General features: G+C 39.6%; 4 protein-coding genes across 4 annotated transcripts; 1 reads left to right on the plus strand and 3 right to left on the minus strand.

Annotated features, from left to right (window-relative positions):
- Positions 1 to 2295: 2295 nt before the first annotated feature.
- Positions 2296 to 3885, minus strand: VTP21DRAFT_7734 (uncharacterized protein; the record flags this gene model as incomplete). Its single annotated transcript, XM_069398508.1, has 1 exon — positions 2296 to 3885. The coding sequence occupies one exon, from the start codon at positions 3883 to 3885 to the stop codon at positions 2296 to 2298; it is 1590 nt and encodes a 529-aa protein (XP_069246303.1).
- Positions 3886 to 4990: 1105 nt separating this feature from the next.
- VTP21DRAFT_7735 (uncharacterized protein) lies at positions 4991 to 8300 on the minus strand (the record flags this gene model as incomplete). Its single annotated transcript, XM_069398509.1, has 12 exons — positions 4991 to 5163; positions 5235 to 6785; positions 6850 to 7045; positions 7112 to 7191; positions 7267 to 7312; positions 7380 to 7466; positions 7556 to 7618; positions 7686 to 7830; positions 7890 to 7927; positions 7995 to 8034; positions 8091 to 8179; positions 8256 to 8300. The coding sequence occupies 12 exons, from the start codon at positions 8298 to 8300 to the stop codon at positions 4991 to 4993; spliced, it is 2553 nt and encodes an 850-aa protein (XP_069246304.1).
- Positions 8301 to 9899: 1599 nt separating this feature from the next.
- On the plus strand, positions 9900 to 12015 carry VTP21DRAFT_7736 (uncharacterized protein; the record flags this gene model as incomplete). The annotated part of the gene is made up of 6 exons (XM_069398510.1): positions 9900 to 10105; positions 10196 to 10292; positions 10393 to 10449; positions 10513 to 10757; positions 10837 to 11226; positions 11298 to 12015. The coding sequence occupies 6 exons, from the start codon at positions 9900 to 9902 to the stop codon at positions 12013 to 12015; spliced, it is 1713 nt and encodes a 570-aa protein (XP_069246305.1).
- A 745-nt stretch (positions 12016 to 12760) lies between these two features.
- VTP21DRAFT_7737 (uncharacterized protein) lies at positions 12761 to 15423 on the minus strand (the record flags this gene model as incomplete). The annotated part of the gene is made up of 10 exons (XM_069398511.1): positions 12761 to 12859; positions 12921 to 13361; positions 13429 to 13677; positions 13736 to 13952; positions 14016 to 14152; positions 14209 to 14331; positions 14404 to 14982; positions 15043 to 15128; positions 15220 to 15259; positions 15328 to 15423. 10 exons carry the CDS (start codon positions 15421 to 15423, stop codon positions 12761 to 12763), a joined length of 2067 nt encoding a protein of 688 aa, XP_069246306.1.
- Positions 15424 to 15869: the final 446 nt, after the last annotated feature.

Here is a 15869-nt window from a genome sequence, read left to right on the forward strand (position 1 = left end):
AACCCGCCTTCTTTCAATTAAGCTCCAATCCAAGGAGAGGCTTTCTTTTGGTGGCCTTTGCTGATAAATAGAATCTATGCTATACTCTCCTTACGATATCAAGAGATGTTTTGATACCTTACACGTTTTTGAGGGCTGTTGTTTGCCTTAATTTCTCTAAAACACTAACTTTAGAAAACAAGTGGAGTGTTCTCGCGCTCGTTCTCCTTGCTCGATATTAGTGGGCGGTCTGAACGAGTTTTTTCTGATTGATAGTCGAGTAAACATTGCATACTGACACATTTTGAGAAAACTTTTTTATGAAGATCAAAAAGAGTGGCAATTTGTTGGTACAAATAAGCATATATTGAGTGTGAAAAAATATATGTTCATATCTTGTTGGATATTGGCTCCATGAGCATGAGATTATATCTGTTGATGGATATCTATCTCAAGTATTATTTCAAATTAAAACAAAAAATTATAATAATAAAGTTATTGAATAACCAAATTTTTCCAGATGGCGGATGGAATTTCAACGAAATTGCAAAAGTCATATATACATTTTGTTAAAACTCAGCCTCCTATCTCTCGGAAAATTTTCGTTTCAACTTTTGTGATAATTATGAAAGGTTATTGCCTTTATGTTATATTATTATAATATAAGTCATCATTGGTATACTTCATGGGATAAAAGAACAATAAGAGCAATAAGAAAAACACTTTAATTTCATATACCTTCGTGCGGCATACTTTAGATGCATATAAGATAAGGAGTTTCGACGCGCTTAGCTCAAGAGGATTTATTGGTGTCGAAGCAATCGATAGATGTGTCGGGTAGATACAAAAGGGATCACGAACCTATGTTGTGGATAAAGAGAATTTTTTCTCTCTACCCTCGACAAATGCGACGTAATGGAGTTAGAGAGTAGAGTCGGTAATAGCCAAGTCAAGGTTACATCTAGGAAATAGTTTTTAGTAAAATAGTGCTGTGTATAATGAAATCTGTCATATATTTGAAAACCTACTTTGATTATTTCCGTAGTTATGATTCTAAAAACGAGATAAGTTGAATATTTTTATAGTTTAGTGTACTTAAATCCAATCGTTAATATAGGAATTGGTATGAAGTTGTTAGTTATTACGGCCGAAATTGGCCCTTGGTCTAAGACAAATTTTTGGTTTTTGGCTTTTTTTCCGGCCAACCTAACAAATTTGCCAATTCTACATACTAGTTTTAGGCCATGATATACAGAATTTTGAAACATTGGAAATAACATTGATTCGATTTCGACCAAAGTTGCTTACGGGGAATTTTTATAGGGTGTATCAATACTCTCATCCTCCAAGTTATCTTGAATTGAAAGCATTAACATTGAATTGTTTCCAGCAAGTATACTATCGTTAGTACTTGCATTTAAATGATTGAGTTCATCTGGTATAGTTCCCCTATTGCTAGCATTATTTTCCTGAGGGTGAGATTGGTTCCCGGAAGTTATATCTAAAACGCATAAATTATTTTAGGTTGTAGCCTTTAGAATGTACATTATTATATGGAGTGCAATATTTGCAACTTTTCACATATACTTACTCTCACTCATATCTCCTATCAACCCAGGTATTGAGCCCACTCTAGACTTTAGATATATCCGGGAATAAATTTTTTGTAAAGATATTGCGCTGAAAATAAAATGGGTGGAGAGTTATAAAGGAACTACAAAATTTCGATTCAATGTCAATATGGAAATTTTGCGAGGTATTATAGCTTAATATGGAAATTTTGTGGGGTATTATAGCTTAATTTGACATCTTTTTGCAAGCTGACTCAGACGATGATGACTCAGATGATGATTGCTCTGGAAGATTAACCTTATTCTTTGTTGAATAATTTCTTTGAAATATAGAATTTGCTAATATTAATTACCTCAATTATTAAAAATTTCGAGAGCTTTCAAAACAAATCAGAAATGCTGAATTTAGTATTGTCAAAGAATATCTACAAATTAATATCTTCTTTAAAATTACTTATAGTAATATTTTTGACTACAGATTTTATATGGAACCGGTCCAAGACGGGTATTTTACATTCTCGCGTTATATTGCTCATTCTGATACAGCTAATGGATACCGATTCTATAAAAAAGTGATATATGACATTTCAATAACCAAGTCAACAAAAAAAAATCCACACCGCTAAATAACATTAATTTAATTTCAGCCAAATTTTCTTTATAAAACTTTACTATAGGACTCTTACAGGGCCGTCCAATAATATAAACTTGCGTAATAAAGCATTTGTATCTGGTGTATTAGGCCTTATGTGCCTAATACACCAGATACAAATGCTCCGATAATTGCTGGCGACAATGTTATAAGTTGTGTAGTGATAGCTGAATACCATCCTTGACGCCAAATAATCAACCATTCATCAATTTCGCCTTCATTAGATTTGGCCTTAATACCAAAGAGATGGTTGCCACCGTGATTGCCAACGTCTGGAAACCAAACGGCAAAAAAACAACAAAGTGACATGGCCAGGGATTCCGAACCGCGGATGCTCATATCCCATAATGCGCCTGCATATTGCTCTATCGTTGAATTCGGTAACTCTTTAAATCGTGGATTATTTGGCGGATCAACCTGAAATATTGAATCCACGCAAGTCTCGTCTACTCCAAAGCATTCCGATACTGCATGTAGTGCTTCACGTAGTCCAGCATATCCTCCTTTAGATCCTATTGGCCCTTCACCGCCGAATGCACCAGAAGCTCCCGTAAGCCTTTTATCTCGCCATGTCCACAATTTTTCGAGGGAAGCCGGTGTCAATTTATCTCGAAAAGTAAAGAGTATAAATTCAAGTTGATAAATTGCAAATACAATTTCTCTCGTGATGATTGTTTTGTTTTTTTCTTTCTTCACCTTTGACCATTCAACTTTAGACTGACAATGGCTTGGATTTAGTAACCAAGTAGCCATAGCTTCGAAAGTCTGATCTGGGAGTCGCGTCCGATTGCTAACTTCAGTTGCCACACTACGTAGTTTTATCCTTATATCCTTTAAATCGCCAGTGCCATTTTCCAATGCACGGAGAGCATTTGAATATTCCCTAAGCTCAGGAGTGTGTTCTGACTTAATTTTTGGACTCCATACCGCTCCAAATCCAGCCTCTACCGTAGGCAGTAGGTATACAGTTCCGTGAAGGTGAGAGGTCATAAGCACAACTCGAACACGTCGTGTATAAATGGCTCGAGCAGAATCATAATTATTTTCTCCTGTACCTTCAGCCAAAAACACGATTGATCCAACGATATTAAGTATTGCTAAAGAGTATAATCCCATTGCGGTCGCACCAACTGCAGTTGGTAAAGAAAAAACCAAGAGCATTACGATTTGGACACCCCGAAACCACTTAGGTAATGAATCCCACCACATATATGGTCCAAATTCTGTGCGTGCCTTCCAAACCCACGAACGAGAACGCTCAAAGTTGATGCATATCACCCAGACAACCCACTCAATTGCTACAGATATTAATATTACGGGGCAGTATGCGTATAACGCTAAGCATTGGAATACCCCTTGCACACATTGAGGAATTCCAGGTACAATTTTAAAGCCCGTTACATCGCTGACAATTACCGACTGAGCTTGCACTGGCAATAGCCATCCCGAAGCCGATACCAATCCTATCCAAATTACAACTATTATATTTATAATGATTCCTATACGACCATCGCGCGATCCTAATATTCCTCCCTGATCAAATCCAGTCGCCATAAGTCCTCGGTGTATTGTAGAAAAGAGTGTTACAGCACCAAGCGCAGCTGCCTCGTGGAGCGCAGACTGTGACATTCCAGTTTTGCGAGTATTAGCCTGACGTTTATCCAAGCTAGCTCTGTTAATCATAGTGTAACCAGAGTTGATGTAGCGTGGTTAAGCAGAAAGAAACTAAATAAATAAAACGATTAGGTTTTTTTTTTTTGCAAATAATAAATAAAGAAATATGTAGAGTGTTTATATTGTAAAGGAATAATGATGTGGCTATATGGCTGAATGGCTTAAAGATTTATATTGCGATTCTGAGGAGGAACAAGGTGAAATCTGGTGTTGTTTTGCATAAGGATTGTTGTGCCATCCTTTGCATAACCATAGTACAAGTGGGGAGAGGGTGAGATTTTAACAATTTCCTGACTGCAAAACTCTCCAGAATGGGATAGAAGAATTTACTAGCGGCTTTATTTTTTAAACAGCAGTGGAGCCACATTGTATGTTGATTAGCCTATGGTAGCGGGCTATAAATACCTTTTTTTTTAAAAAACTAGGATATAATATCCTAGTTTTTCAAAATATTTTTATACCCCTCTATATAATTCCATCTAAAAATAAACTTTAATGCTCGATTCAAATTTGCAGCCCATCCTGTTAGGTGGGGGTTTCAAAATATTTAGAACAAAATACTTTTGAGCGAGACTACAATATCATGTTTTTATTCCACTGGAAAAGAATATACGAGCGTAAAGAAGAGAAAGTCTCCGTGTGAGCGCATTGTTATCCTAATCTAGCAATTGGAAAGAAGTGATCATGTCACGTGACTGCATCACCTAGCAATGGGTGCGGCAGCTTCGTTGAATAGAGGTGGAATACATTAAATGCTAGGTTGTAACTTATCATATTAAAAATAGTCTTAAAATATTAAATTTTAGACTTAAAACCCCATCTAAATTTTATTTTGTTGTGTATAATAGCAAGTGGCGATTTTTTGCAATCTCTTTTCAAGATGAAACTAATACAAATTAACTCGATATAGGATGTATTCTTAGTTAAAGTGGCTCCATAAAGCTGGAGCAGATTATTTTTATTAATAACAAGGGGATATGCCGTATATAAATATAGTCAGATACTACAAAAAATATAATTTAGCGATGGGGGAGTTCAGGAAGGGCTCTAGGGAGCCGATCCCATCGATAGGGTTGATTTTTCAAATGGAATAATTATAGTGAGACTTTTAGATTTACAATGGCTTAACGTAATTGCTCGGAAAAAGCCCACGCTTTCCTTTGGTTGGGCTCACCACCTCCCCCTCCCACCATCCGTCGGGAAGTTTGTGAAGCACAGCGAGGGTATCTCCTCGGGAGAACGAAATTTCTTCAGGGATGGCGGCAGTATAACTCCACAGGGATTGTACTAAATCAATAAAAAAAGGAAAAAGGCATTAAATGGCCATCATAAAGTAGGGGTTAGCTATATTTGCATACCATATTCCAAAATAGTCCTCCCATCGGGTGTAATATTTGTTTGAGGCTGGGGAGCTATATTTCCAGCTCCAACTCGCATCGGAGAAGCTTCTGGCATCTTCTGCAGATGAGATAGGCCAACAGATGGGGACATCCTCTGACCCTGTGGTCTTTGCGGTGGCCTCGCCTGCTGATTATGAGGAGAGCCAAACTGAGAAAGAGGACCTTGAGCCGGCATCGGCTGTGACATTCTTTGCCATCCAGTTTCGCCTTTAGGTCCTACCCTTCCTGCAGGTGCACCTGCCGCAACCTGTGACAATTGAGGCGCTGGAGGACGATTATGACTAGAATGCACGAATCCTCCAATGGGTCCAGGTGCGCCTGAGCTTCCTGGCATATAAGTTTCACTTGTCACCCGCTTATGTCCCCCGCTACCTATTTGGTTTCGATCGCTGGGAGGGGGTCGCGAAGGCCAGCGCGAATCAGGAGGTGGATATCTCAACATAATGTTCTTGCTCTCGTCAGTTGCTGTGGAGGTAGGATTTTTTACTGAGATAAACTGCTGTGAGAAAGGGCGCTGAGAACTCGAAGCGTGTGGGCTGTCATTGAGATTTGGCTCTGCATCAGTAGTATTTCCAAATGGTGGTCTTGTGCTGACGCTAGAAGGCGAATTAAGAGGACGATATGGTGTAGGTCTACTGTGAAATTGTTGAACATGCGTTGAAGCAGAGGAAAAGCCTTGAGGTACTGAGGAGGTAGAAGCCAAAGGGGAAAAAGTTAAGGGTGGATTTCCATGAACTGAAGATGTAGCTGGTTTGCTGGGAGACACCGTCCCCCATGTAACACTGCTAGGTCGTTCACTATTGCTCACATTCATTTCCTCCTTGTGAGATTCGTCAGGATCGACGGGTTTGCCTTTGTAATCGGCATTTGCTTGAACAGGACGATTGAAATGAGAGGGGGGTGACGGCGACGATGCTATATTGCTTGCAGATATGGGCCGAGAATTAGGGAGATCATCTTCGAAATCCTCATTAATTTCTTCTTTTTCTACTCTGCGGCGCTCCATCTTTTGGGTTGATCGGGTTTCTGTACCAACGGGAGAGGTTTTAGCGGCGGAAGGGGAAAGGGATGACGGAACTGGTGAGGGGACAATGGAGGAAGGGGTAGCAGTAGCCGGAGGACTACTGGAGATAGGCGACGAGATGGGAGAGGTGGTCCGTAGTGCAGAAGCTAAAAATGCTCCGTCATCCTTGGGTGAGGTCGAATAGGTCTGCTGATCCCCCTCATCATGGAATTTCGCATCGATGGATGGCTTTTTTTCTAGCATTAGCGAATCTAGAATGGTCTGCACATCGTTAACTGCCCTGGTAAAATCGGCCTCCGAATCACCCTCTACAGCTAAAGTTGAGGCTCGCGAACTTGTAGGCTGAGACGATGAGATATTTGTAGAGGCATCATTGTTGACAATAGTTGAAGCCGCTTGGCCACCGGTAGTAAACATCAGTGGAGATATCCTTCGATTTTTGAAGTTATATTCCGAAAGATCAATGGGAGCATAGGGGATTGGCTCTAAATATTACGAACTGATTCATACAAAACTCATAGAAATATATGGAAATACCGTTTAACTTACTTGGTTTTTCTGCCCCAGTCCCTTTCTTGCTCATAAAGGTGGTCAGCTCCTCTTTGATGTCACAAGTCTCAAGCATTACGCGAGCTGCTTCAGCAACTTCATCCTCTAAGACGCAAGTGGATGAAACGATATTGGAATATTCCCACATGCATTCACGCATCAACTCTAGCCGCTTAACTTCCATACTCTCAAAAACCTAAAGTTGTTACAAATTTCAGAATGATATGCGTGTCAGGTGTGAATAGAGAATTTCATAGATTACCACACACGCTTTCTCCCATTCTACATTCCATTTTTCCGTGAACTCGGAGTGAATATCGCACGCTCTTTTCATTTCCCGATCTTAGAGGACCAAAACAAAAATAAGAGTTCAAATTTTTGTCTTTCATAAAAATAAACGGCCGAAGGGAGAAATACCTGCAGCCAAAACTGAAAGAAGGGATGCGTCAATGGCCTCTTCAATCTATACAACAGTAAAATGCATGGTTAAAGAAGCTCACAAATGATCTGTAAATATGAAGTGGAATTACTGATTCAACATCGGTTCCAATTGAGGCGGTTTGAAGTGCCTTCCACTTTTTTAATTTTTCGCATTCCACATGATAAGCTTTCTTTGCCTAACATAATCAGAAAGCAAGGATTAGAACCAGCTTAAGTTCACTTCACTTGAAGTGTATTAAATTTAAGAAAAATTGAGAGACATTACCTCGAGGGCGTTGGCTTGATAGAGCTGTTTAAGTTGGAAAGTATTTTCCAAAGAGGACTGATGCTAAAATAGAAATATATAACAATCAGGAAACAAAAATAACAAAAAATCTTTTAAGACATCTATTTACTCCTTTTCGAGTTTCCTTTTGTTCTTCTAACTGTTTGCACAGGGGCTCATAGAGCTCATTTCTAAGTTTCTCTGCAAAATTAAGATGCGCCTCTCCACTCTTTAATACTGAAGCTTGAATTAGCTGCAACGAGTCACGGAAAGAACTGTTCAAATTACAAATTAGCTTCTCAATTGATATAAAGGCTCTGTGTCAAAATTCAACCTTGCTAATTCATCTCCACCCAATTGCAATTTCGAAAGCTGGAGTCATCATTTCGAGTATAGTGTTAGATATGGACTAAGTGGGTTAAGAAATGAAATAAACTACCTTTAATAGCTGTTCGCCATAGGAATGCTCAATTTCGGCTCTATGATCAGGAATTAGAAAAAGAAATAGGAAAAAGTTCTAATAAGAGTCGCACACCTTGCTATCATAAATGCCTTGAGCTGCTCGCATGTTTCTTTCCCTTGTCTAAGTCTCTCATACAGCACATCTTTTCCTTTGTCGTCACCCTAAAAATAGAAAATTAGATAGCATGTTAGATCTAAAACTATCCAGAGGTGTTCCTTAAATGTCAATGATAAATACCCAGAAATGAGATGCAAATGATGATTCAGTAGTATCTGGTGGCATATAATCTCTGCTGGTTCTTATTGAGAGAGTAGAGATTCTGGGGAAACTAGTTGATCAAAAATATCTAGAAAAGCTGTAGGTAACAGCCAAAGTGGCTAGGCAGAAATTAAATCCACTTCTGTTTTGATACCGCGCCACAATGATTCTCGTTGTTTCCCCATCGATTGTTCTATTTTACTCTTACGAATCCAGGTCTAAAAATATCCCTGTGGTGTATGATCGTGGCTCTGAGCCCAATACATGTGGATATGCTTTGCCTTTACAACTTCACTTTATTGAATATATACACTCTCTAGGTCGTTCAATAAATTCAGGCGCAATAGAAAGAATTCTCTTGATTCAAAAACATTTTACTAATCAAAATCGATAATTTAGAAAAGCACCGGATCGGTTTGACCAATATCTTCGGCGTTTGAAGCGTTACTAAGGAGTTTTCCTTGTCTAAGCAATGCTCATTCATTTCGCAAGAAGCCACCCTGGTTAGAACCGATATAATATAGTTCATCTTGCTTGAATTCGTCGACTCGCTTACGTGCAATAAGGACCCCTTTCTAGAGGAAATTTTGAACTAACATCCTCTTCCAGAGCGAACTCTATTGAGTTATAATGGTGCACTGTGGCAATACATTCAGTCCAAACAGCTGACACGGTATCTTGCAACAGACATAACCGAATATCTTTTCGTATAATAAAATATGTCTTCCTTCTCGTAAGTAAAAGTACTATGCATTCCGTCACACCTTTGTCATTCAACTTGTTCATTCAAATCAGCTTAATTAAAGGAGAGTCTAGTTTAATCTAGAGACTATGATATTTCCAATGAAATGCGGAGTTTTTGCGCGATCTTAAGGCCATCCCTAACGGGACCACAGAGGTCATGGATTTGCATACTTAGATCTGGTAGCACATTGCTCTAGCTTGCGAAATCTGCGAGAGGAGGGTGAGGGTGTTAGGGCAACGTCTTCTACACACCTAAATTCGAGTGCTTGGACCAACACTTGTTGTTTCATGCAACCAAATTCAAAGTCAGCTTTGGCGCTTAACGCTATGACAATTTTAGAATTGGATAATATTCCCTTGTATCTTGGATGCTGACATATTTGGTTAACCCCATACTGATGTTCAATATACCTAAAGTCGATAACTGATCGATTCGAATCTTTCTTTTTCAGTTTCAAGGAGAGCACTCGAATTTTCAAAATCGGTCGATTTCTAGGCGCCCTGAGAAGTTACAGAATTAGAAATTCAGAACGATCTAGCATTGTTTTTTTTTTGGCCAAGACGTCATGCTACTTTTACTCTACTCGCCAAAACCGTGTGTTCCTTGGTAATATATATATATGCACACTCGCACAAAGTTAGAGAGCGCTATCCGACTTTTTGCAACGCTATCTGATTCCTTGTTAACAATTAAACTCAATTCAAGTTGCGACAACCATCCAGCCACAAGATTCCACCACAGTGGTCGATAGCTCTGCTCAATTCTAGAAAGAAGCCGTATGCGGGAGAGAAAGTAACTTTGAACATTGGCGTTCATTTTAGTTGATCATCACTGACAAATCATTTTCTTCTCAAACTATCTAGGTCCATAGTGGTATTATGCCTGTCATTGAGCAAATCAAGAATTTCATTCGCCAAGCCGAGGGCAAGCGTCAATTAGATAAGCACGAAAAGAGAGGCGAGAAAACCGGGAAAGACCACTGTTCAGATATCGCGAGGATAGTTGCAGAAGAGCGTCAAGCTCGTGAAAGGATTCCGCATTATCCGGGGCTTGATCGATATAAACTTCTGGAAAAGATAGGAGAGTAAGTAGAGCTAGTGGTTGTGGCTGCGCATTTCCTTCTTTATATTAATTTATTTGCACTTGTATACGATTGCAACTGTCTGGATTCTAGTGGCGCCTATTCGTGCGTGTATAAAGCCGTAGATCGAGTAACCGGTGAAAAAGTTGCAATCAAGATAATTCGAAAACAAGAAGTCAAAGCCGCCAAGGTGGGTTTCGGTCTATACTTCTCTTAATAATAGGTCTTGCTCAATTTTGCAACTTCTAATAACTCTAATGCTTTCGACTCTGCTTGATCCGTTTCCATAGAATGATGTGGATAAACATGTGCATAAAAATGTAAGAAGCGTCCCACCCGTACCCGAGGTAAAACCTATCAAAGGTACTTCTAGGAAAACGGAACGATTGGACCTAACTCCAATTGTATAGCACGCTGATATTTACAAAGAAGTGCAAATAATGCGAAAGATGAATCACCCGTCCATCATTAAGCTGCTCGACTTCTCTGAATCTGCCGACTATTACTACATGATACTTGAGCTGATGGAAGGAGGAGAGCTCTTCTATAGCATTGTAAGGTTTACCTATTTTTCTGAGCAGCTGGCCCGTCATATCATCATCCAGGTTGCCGAGGGAATTCGGTATATGCATAACGAAAAAGGAGTTGTACACAGGTAATGATTCCGCTTTTGACTGGCTTATTGTATTTTATTTCAACAGCCCTCCTCACTTAATGTTTATCCGCATTTCCAGAGATATTAAACCTGAGAATCTATTGATTGAGCCCATTCCCCTGAGATATACAAAGCAGCCTAATAAGTCTCTGATAGATGGGGAAGTTAAAGAAGACGAAGGAGAGTTCATCCCAGGTGTGGGAGGTGGGGGGATAGGGCGCGTGAAAATTGCCGATTTTGGGTTGTCCAAGGTTATTTGGGAGGAAAGCACCCATACTCCCTGTGGTACTGTCGGTTATACTGCCCCCGAAGTAGTAAAAGATAAGCGGTACAGCAAGGGCGTGGATATGTGGGCGCTCGGATGTGTATTATACACATTATTATGTGGGTTTCCACCATTTTACGATGAAAACATTTCTCAATTGACGCGCAGGGTGGCACATGGAGAATACACTTTCTTATCACCTTGGTATATGTTTTATCTGATCCCTTTTACTATATGATTCGAGCAACTTATGCAGTTTATTGCCATTGAATTAGGTGGGATCCGATTTCGGAAGAGGCGAAAGATCTGATCCGCCATCTACTCTGTGTTGATCCTCATTCTCGCTATAGCATAGACGAGTTTTTTGCCCATCCTTGGATACAGGGAAAGACGATGAAAGATGATTCTGTTGAGAGAACAGTGGAAGAATCGGGCACTGAAAATTCTAGTTGGAAATTGGTCGAGATTCCACAGAGTGAAGCTATTCCAAAGCCAAAACGCGGGAGGAAGGAAAACATATCACCAGGCTTGGCCATTCTAAGAGATGCAATTGATATCAGCCATGCGGTTCAACGCGTAGAAGAAGAAGAGTGGCGAAATAGCAAGCTATTTAATGGAAATCAAGCTTCAGAGGAGAGAAGAGAGAGAAAGAAGAATCAAATTAATAGTTTGATCTATAGTAGTGACTTGAAACGCCTCGCTGCTCATAACAAGGATCAGGTTAATAGCATCACTGCTCTCACTCCGAAGCCTCCGGTGCCTCGATTAGAATCACCTCCGCTTTCTCATTCTCCTATTTATGGCCCATTTAATGACGCTCATCTTCTCCAGGAGTTGACACGCGAAAAGCAAGCTGCCCGCCAATATCTTCAAAAAATTCAACCGTACCAACCTATGCGGATGAACTTGGACTTGAGTCATGCTACGTTACTGGAGAGGCGCCGTCAAAAAATGAAAGCCAATAACAGAGAGCCTATGCTCCTTTTTGGCTGAATTTACCCTGGCTAACTCCTGTCTAACCGGCATATGTATATATCTATGTACATTTTTACCTCTATATATAATCATCTGTAAATAAATTTCCATTATCTTTCGTTTGACATTTATATGTAATTTTGCTCCTCTTGTAATACAATTGCTATTTCTTCTTACCTAATAAATGGGGGGGGGGACTAGTTTTAAATCAGATTGCATTTCTCTAATAATGTATCTCCTAAATAATATTGTATATTCTTCTATAAAAGAATCAATTTGCGCTAAAAAATGTGGAATATAGCAGGTCTCTGAAAAGTATCGTCATAGTTAAGAATCTAGAAGGTACGCTAGGACTTTGCCTGATAAGATAAAAGCTTCAATACTGATCAAGCAAAGGTATAGGTCGATCTCACAGGTTAAGGTATTGTGAATATGCTGTTTGATTGGAAATATGATTAGTAATTATAATGATCTCAGACTGTCCTTTGAATAGATTAATGGCAATCTTTTATATGCGGTTCCATCTTTCATCACGGCAGAAGATGCTTTACCTCGTCTTGACTCTTATTTAAAGTGGTAGTATTAAATGGCACTGTTTACAAGCAAATTCAAAATCGAAAACCATGCTCAACAAACTAAGAAAGTAAAGGAAGCACAGATTAATTAATGAACTCAAACTAGTTAAAAAATATTATAACGAATTACATGGACGTTCAAAAAAAAGTAAAGAATATTATACAGAGTAAATGATTAAAAACGAAGTCTATTTCTTAGAGACTATCTGTCGTACCCCATCCGCCCACAATGTCTCTATTGTTCCGTCCGGTAAGACTCTACGATGATACGCGTCACACTGGATTTCCTACATAGCGATTCTTCGATTAACACAATAAACTATGGTAAACTCGATGTGGTATTTATACCTCAGTACCATCTGGATGACGTATCCGCTTAACTCCTCCGCGAACTGTCATAACGGTTCCATCTCCAAATACAACCTCTTCTTCTCTTTCTGCTCCTTCTTCTTCCTTGAATTCTTTGTCATTTCCCTCTACTACCCGTTGAACAATACCGGTGGGATGTCTAACTTCAATTACATTACCCTCGCGTCTCTGTATCTGGCCATTTGGAAACCGAGTTTCCTCAATTCCATCCGCAAATCTTATTGTTTCCGTTCCATTAGCAAAGTGGTAAACGGTCCGATTACCGGGGATATGTATTTTACGGTCTCCGTTGGTAAAGAAGCTAGTAGTTCTCCCTGAGGGCTCTAAGTGTTTGATGGTCCCATTAGGAAAGAGTTGGAGTCTAGAGCCAGATGAGTATATGCGAGTGCGAGGAGAGTCCTTCTCAGTGGGTTGGTCATCCTATTTATGGGTGCCACTAACTTGAGATGTTCTATTACACGCATTGTATAGCAAATCAAATACTTACCTGAATACATACGCCAAGGTTTTCGATTTGTTCCTCCAGAGAGTCCAAAGCACAGGGTTCCTTCTTCGCGTTATTCCGTTCGATTGGATCCTTGCCTTTGGTCGTCGCTAAGCCGAATGCAGACGAAGTTGTCGTTGAGGTGTATGGGGTGGTGCTGCTTTTTGTGCTGGTTGTGCGGGAGACTGTGGGGGGAACAGTGGAGGAAGCAGACAAAGGCCGCTCCACTTTTGTTGTTGCACTTGAACTTCTCTAAAAAAAATTGTCTTAGGGTTATTGCCACAATGATTCTCCAATTATTTATCCTAACCTTTATTGTGGATGCAGGTACGGGTATTCTCGATAATGCAAGCTTCTCTTGCTTCAACGTAACCACTTCCGCGAGTAATTTTTCATTTTGTAGTGTCAAATCATCAACTTGTTTTTGTAAGCGCTCCTCCTCCACCTTGTGGCGAGATTCCTTTGCCTGTAATGATTTTTGGCATTCGGCAAGCTGCTTGCGGAGATGTTCTGCCTCTTCGCGATCCCTGATATCGGAAAGAAAGTGCGTTAAACGAAGCATCATAAAGAGGGCTCAAATGTGGTGTTACTTTTTCCCAGGCATCATTTCAACTGCACGGCGATTTCGTTCCCAGAGCTGCCTCTCCCTTTGTAGTTTTTTCATCTCTTGTGCTTTCCACTTTTCCAGCTTGTTCCGCTCTTCTTTTTTGTACTGCTCGAAATCGGGCTATAAGCAATCACAAATTAGACTCTGTGTAAAATAAAAGTGAATAAATGAGCTACCTTATCTATTTTGGCTTCACGTAGCTCTTCAGTGGTAATTTGCAACTCTTGTCTTAATCTGATCACTTCTTCTCTCGTTTTCTCCAACTCGTCTCGATATTCATCAAGTTCTTTTTCTAGAGACTGCCAACGTCCAAAAATAATAAAAATATTAAAGCTGATTTTGGATAAATACACATACACGATTAGGCTTACTTTAATACGTGCATCGACACCGTAGTCGCTCTCCGTCTTTTTTTCTCTTGTTCTCTCTCTTTCGACTAGGCCCCCTCCTTTCATCCTTTTTATTCCCAGCTTACATCGCTCCTGCTCCCAATCCTTTGCTTTATTATCTTCCAAGTTATCTAGTAGAAGTGGTCGTGAATTCCGCGCTTGAACTGGAGTTTTACCATGCTCTAACCAATATGCTAATCCGGGGGAAATAGTGACAGTACTTAATGGTTTCGAAATCGGCGTCTTGTTAATAGCACTCCCCGCGTTTCTCCACCCTCTTCTCTCCTCCATTGTGTATGTTGGAGCCTCCTCGTTCGCCGAATCTTGAGTTACAAACTTTTCTTCATCTCGAAATAATTTCTCTTCCACGCTCTCAAACTCTCTTAGCTCAGCTTGTCTCCTATGTTCCTCTTGTGCCCACCGTGTGCGATGCGCCTCTCGTGCTGGCCGCATAATTTTTACCTCAACTGAGAGGTCTTCGGTGAGAACACTTTCGTTTTGAAGAGCTTTTGCTCCTACTGTTCCAGATCGAGAGGAAAGTTTCTCAATAAAACTTGGAATCTTAACAGAAAAACATTAATCGAAACACAATATATGAACAGTTAAATAAGAGAAGCTTACGGCTCGTCGGGCAGGTTGCGATTCTTTCTGCCGAATAAGCTTTTTTTGTAGAATCTCGTCAACAGAGAGGATTCGTCCAGATGGTGCTTTAATAGATTAACGTATTAGAAATGTTTTTTTTTTTAGAACAGAGATTTCAAAACGAGAAAAAAGAACAAAAACAAGATGAGAACTCACATGAAAATCCTTGTATTTGGGTTTCTTGAGGTGAAGTTGACTATTTAATGGAGAATAATTAAGTGTCTTATGATCAATTGTACACAAAAATCCCAGAAGAATGTAAACCTTTAGCTCCGAATCACGTTTCTGATCGAGAGCCGCCCTCAGTTTAACGTTCAGCGGAGCAAAAGCTGGGGTTGTGCGCTGGTTAATCCCATTCATGCATCAAAAAATCTTTTCTGGAGTTGCGAACAAAATACAATTAACGCGAAATAACTTTTTTCGCGCAAAATTAAGTTTCTGATATTAATACATATATAAAAATTCAATAATGATATCCCATTTATAAACCCACTAGAGTTAATACGAGGCTGGCTGCTAATCTCCCTTAGCAAAGTAGAATGTGCTCATCTTAATTTTCTAATGCGTTTATGTAAATTAGCCTTAATCATTGCTTCAACTTTCTTTTTGTCCCCCTTCCCCCTCTCCTTCCTTAATGTTTGAAATCTCATTGAGGAGTATGACTCATTGCTCTTTAAAATTGGATGGTGTATTGTTTACGAATTATAAACTCTAGTTGATAATTAGAAATTGACTCAGAGCAATCTATTCTTACATTTTTTTTTTTTTTCTCACATTAATGTACAATCTTTGCCGAAAGAATGAGC

This window comes from Calcarisporiella thermophila, assembly GCF_041956535.1.
Source record: "Calcarisporiella thermophila strain CBS 279.70 unplaced genomic scaffold VTP21scaffold_32, whole genome shotgun sequence".
Lineage (NCBI taxonomy): Eukaryota > Fungi > Calcarisporiellomycota > Calcarisporiellomycetes > Calcarisporiellales > Calcarisporiellaceae > Calcarisporiella > Calcarisporiella thermophila.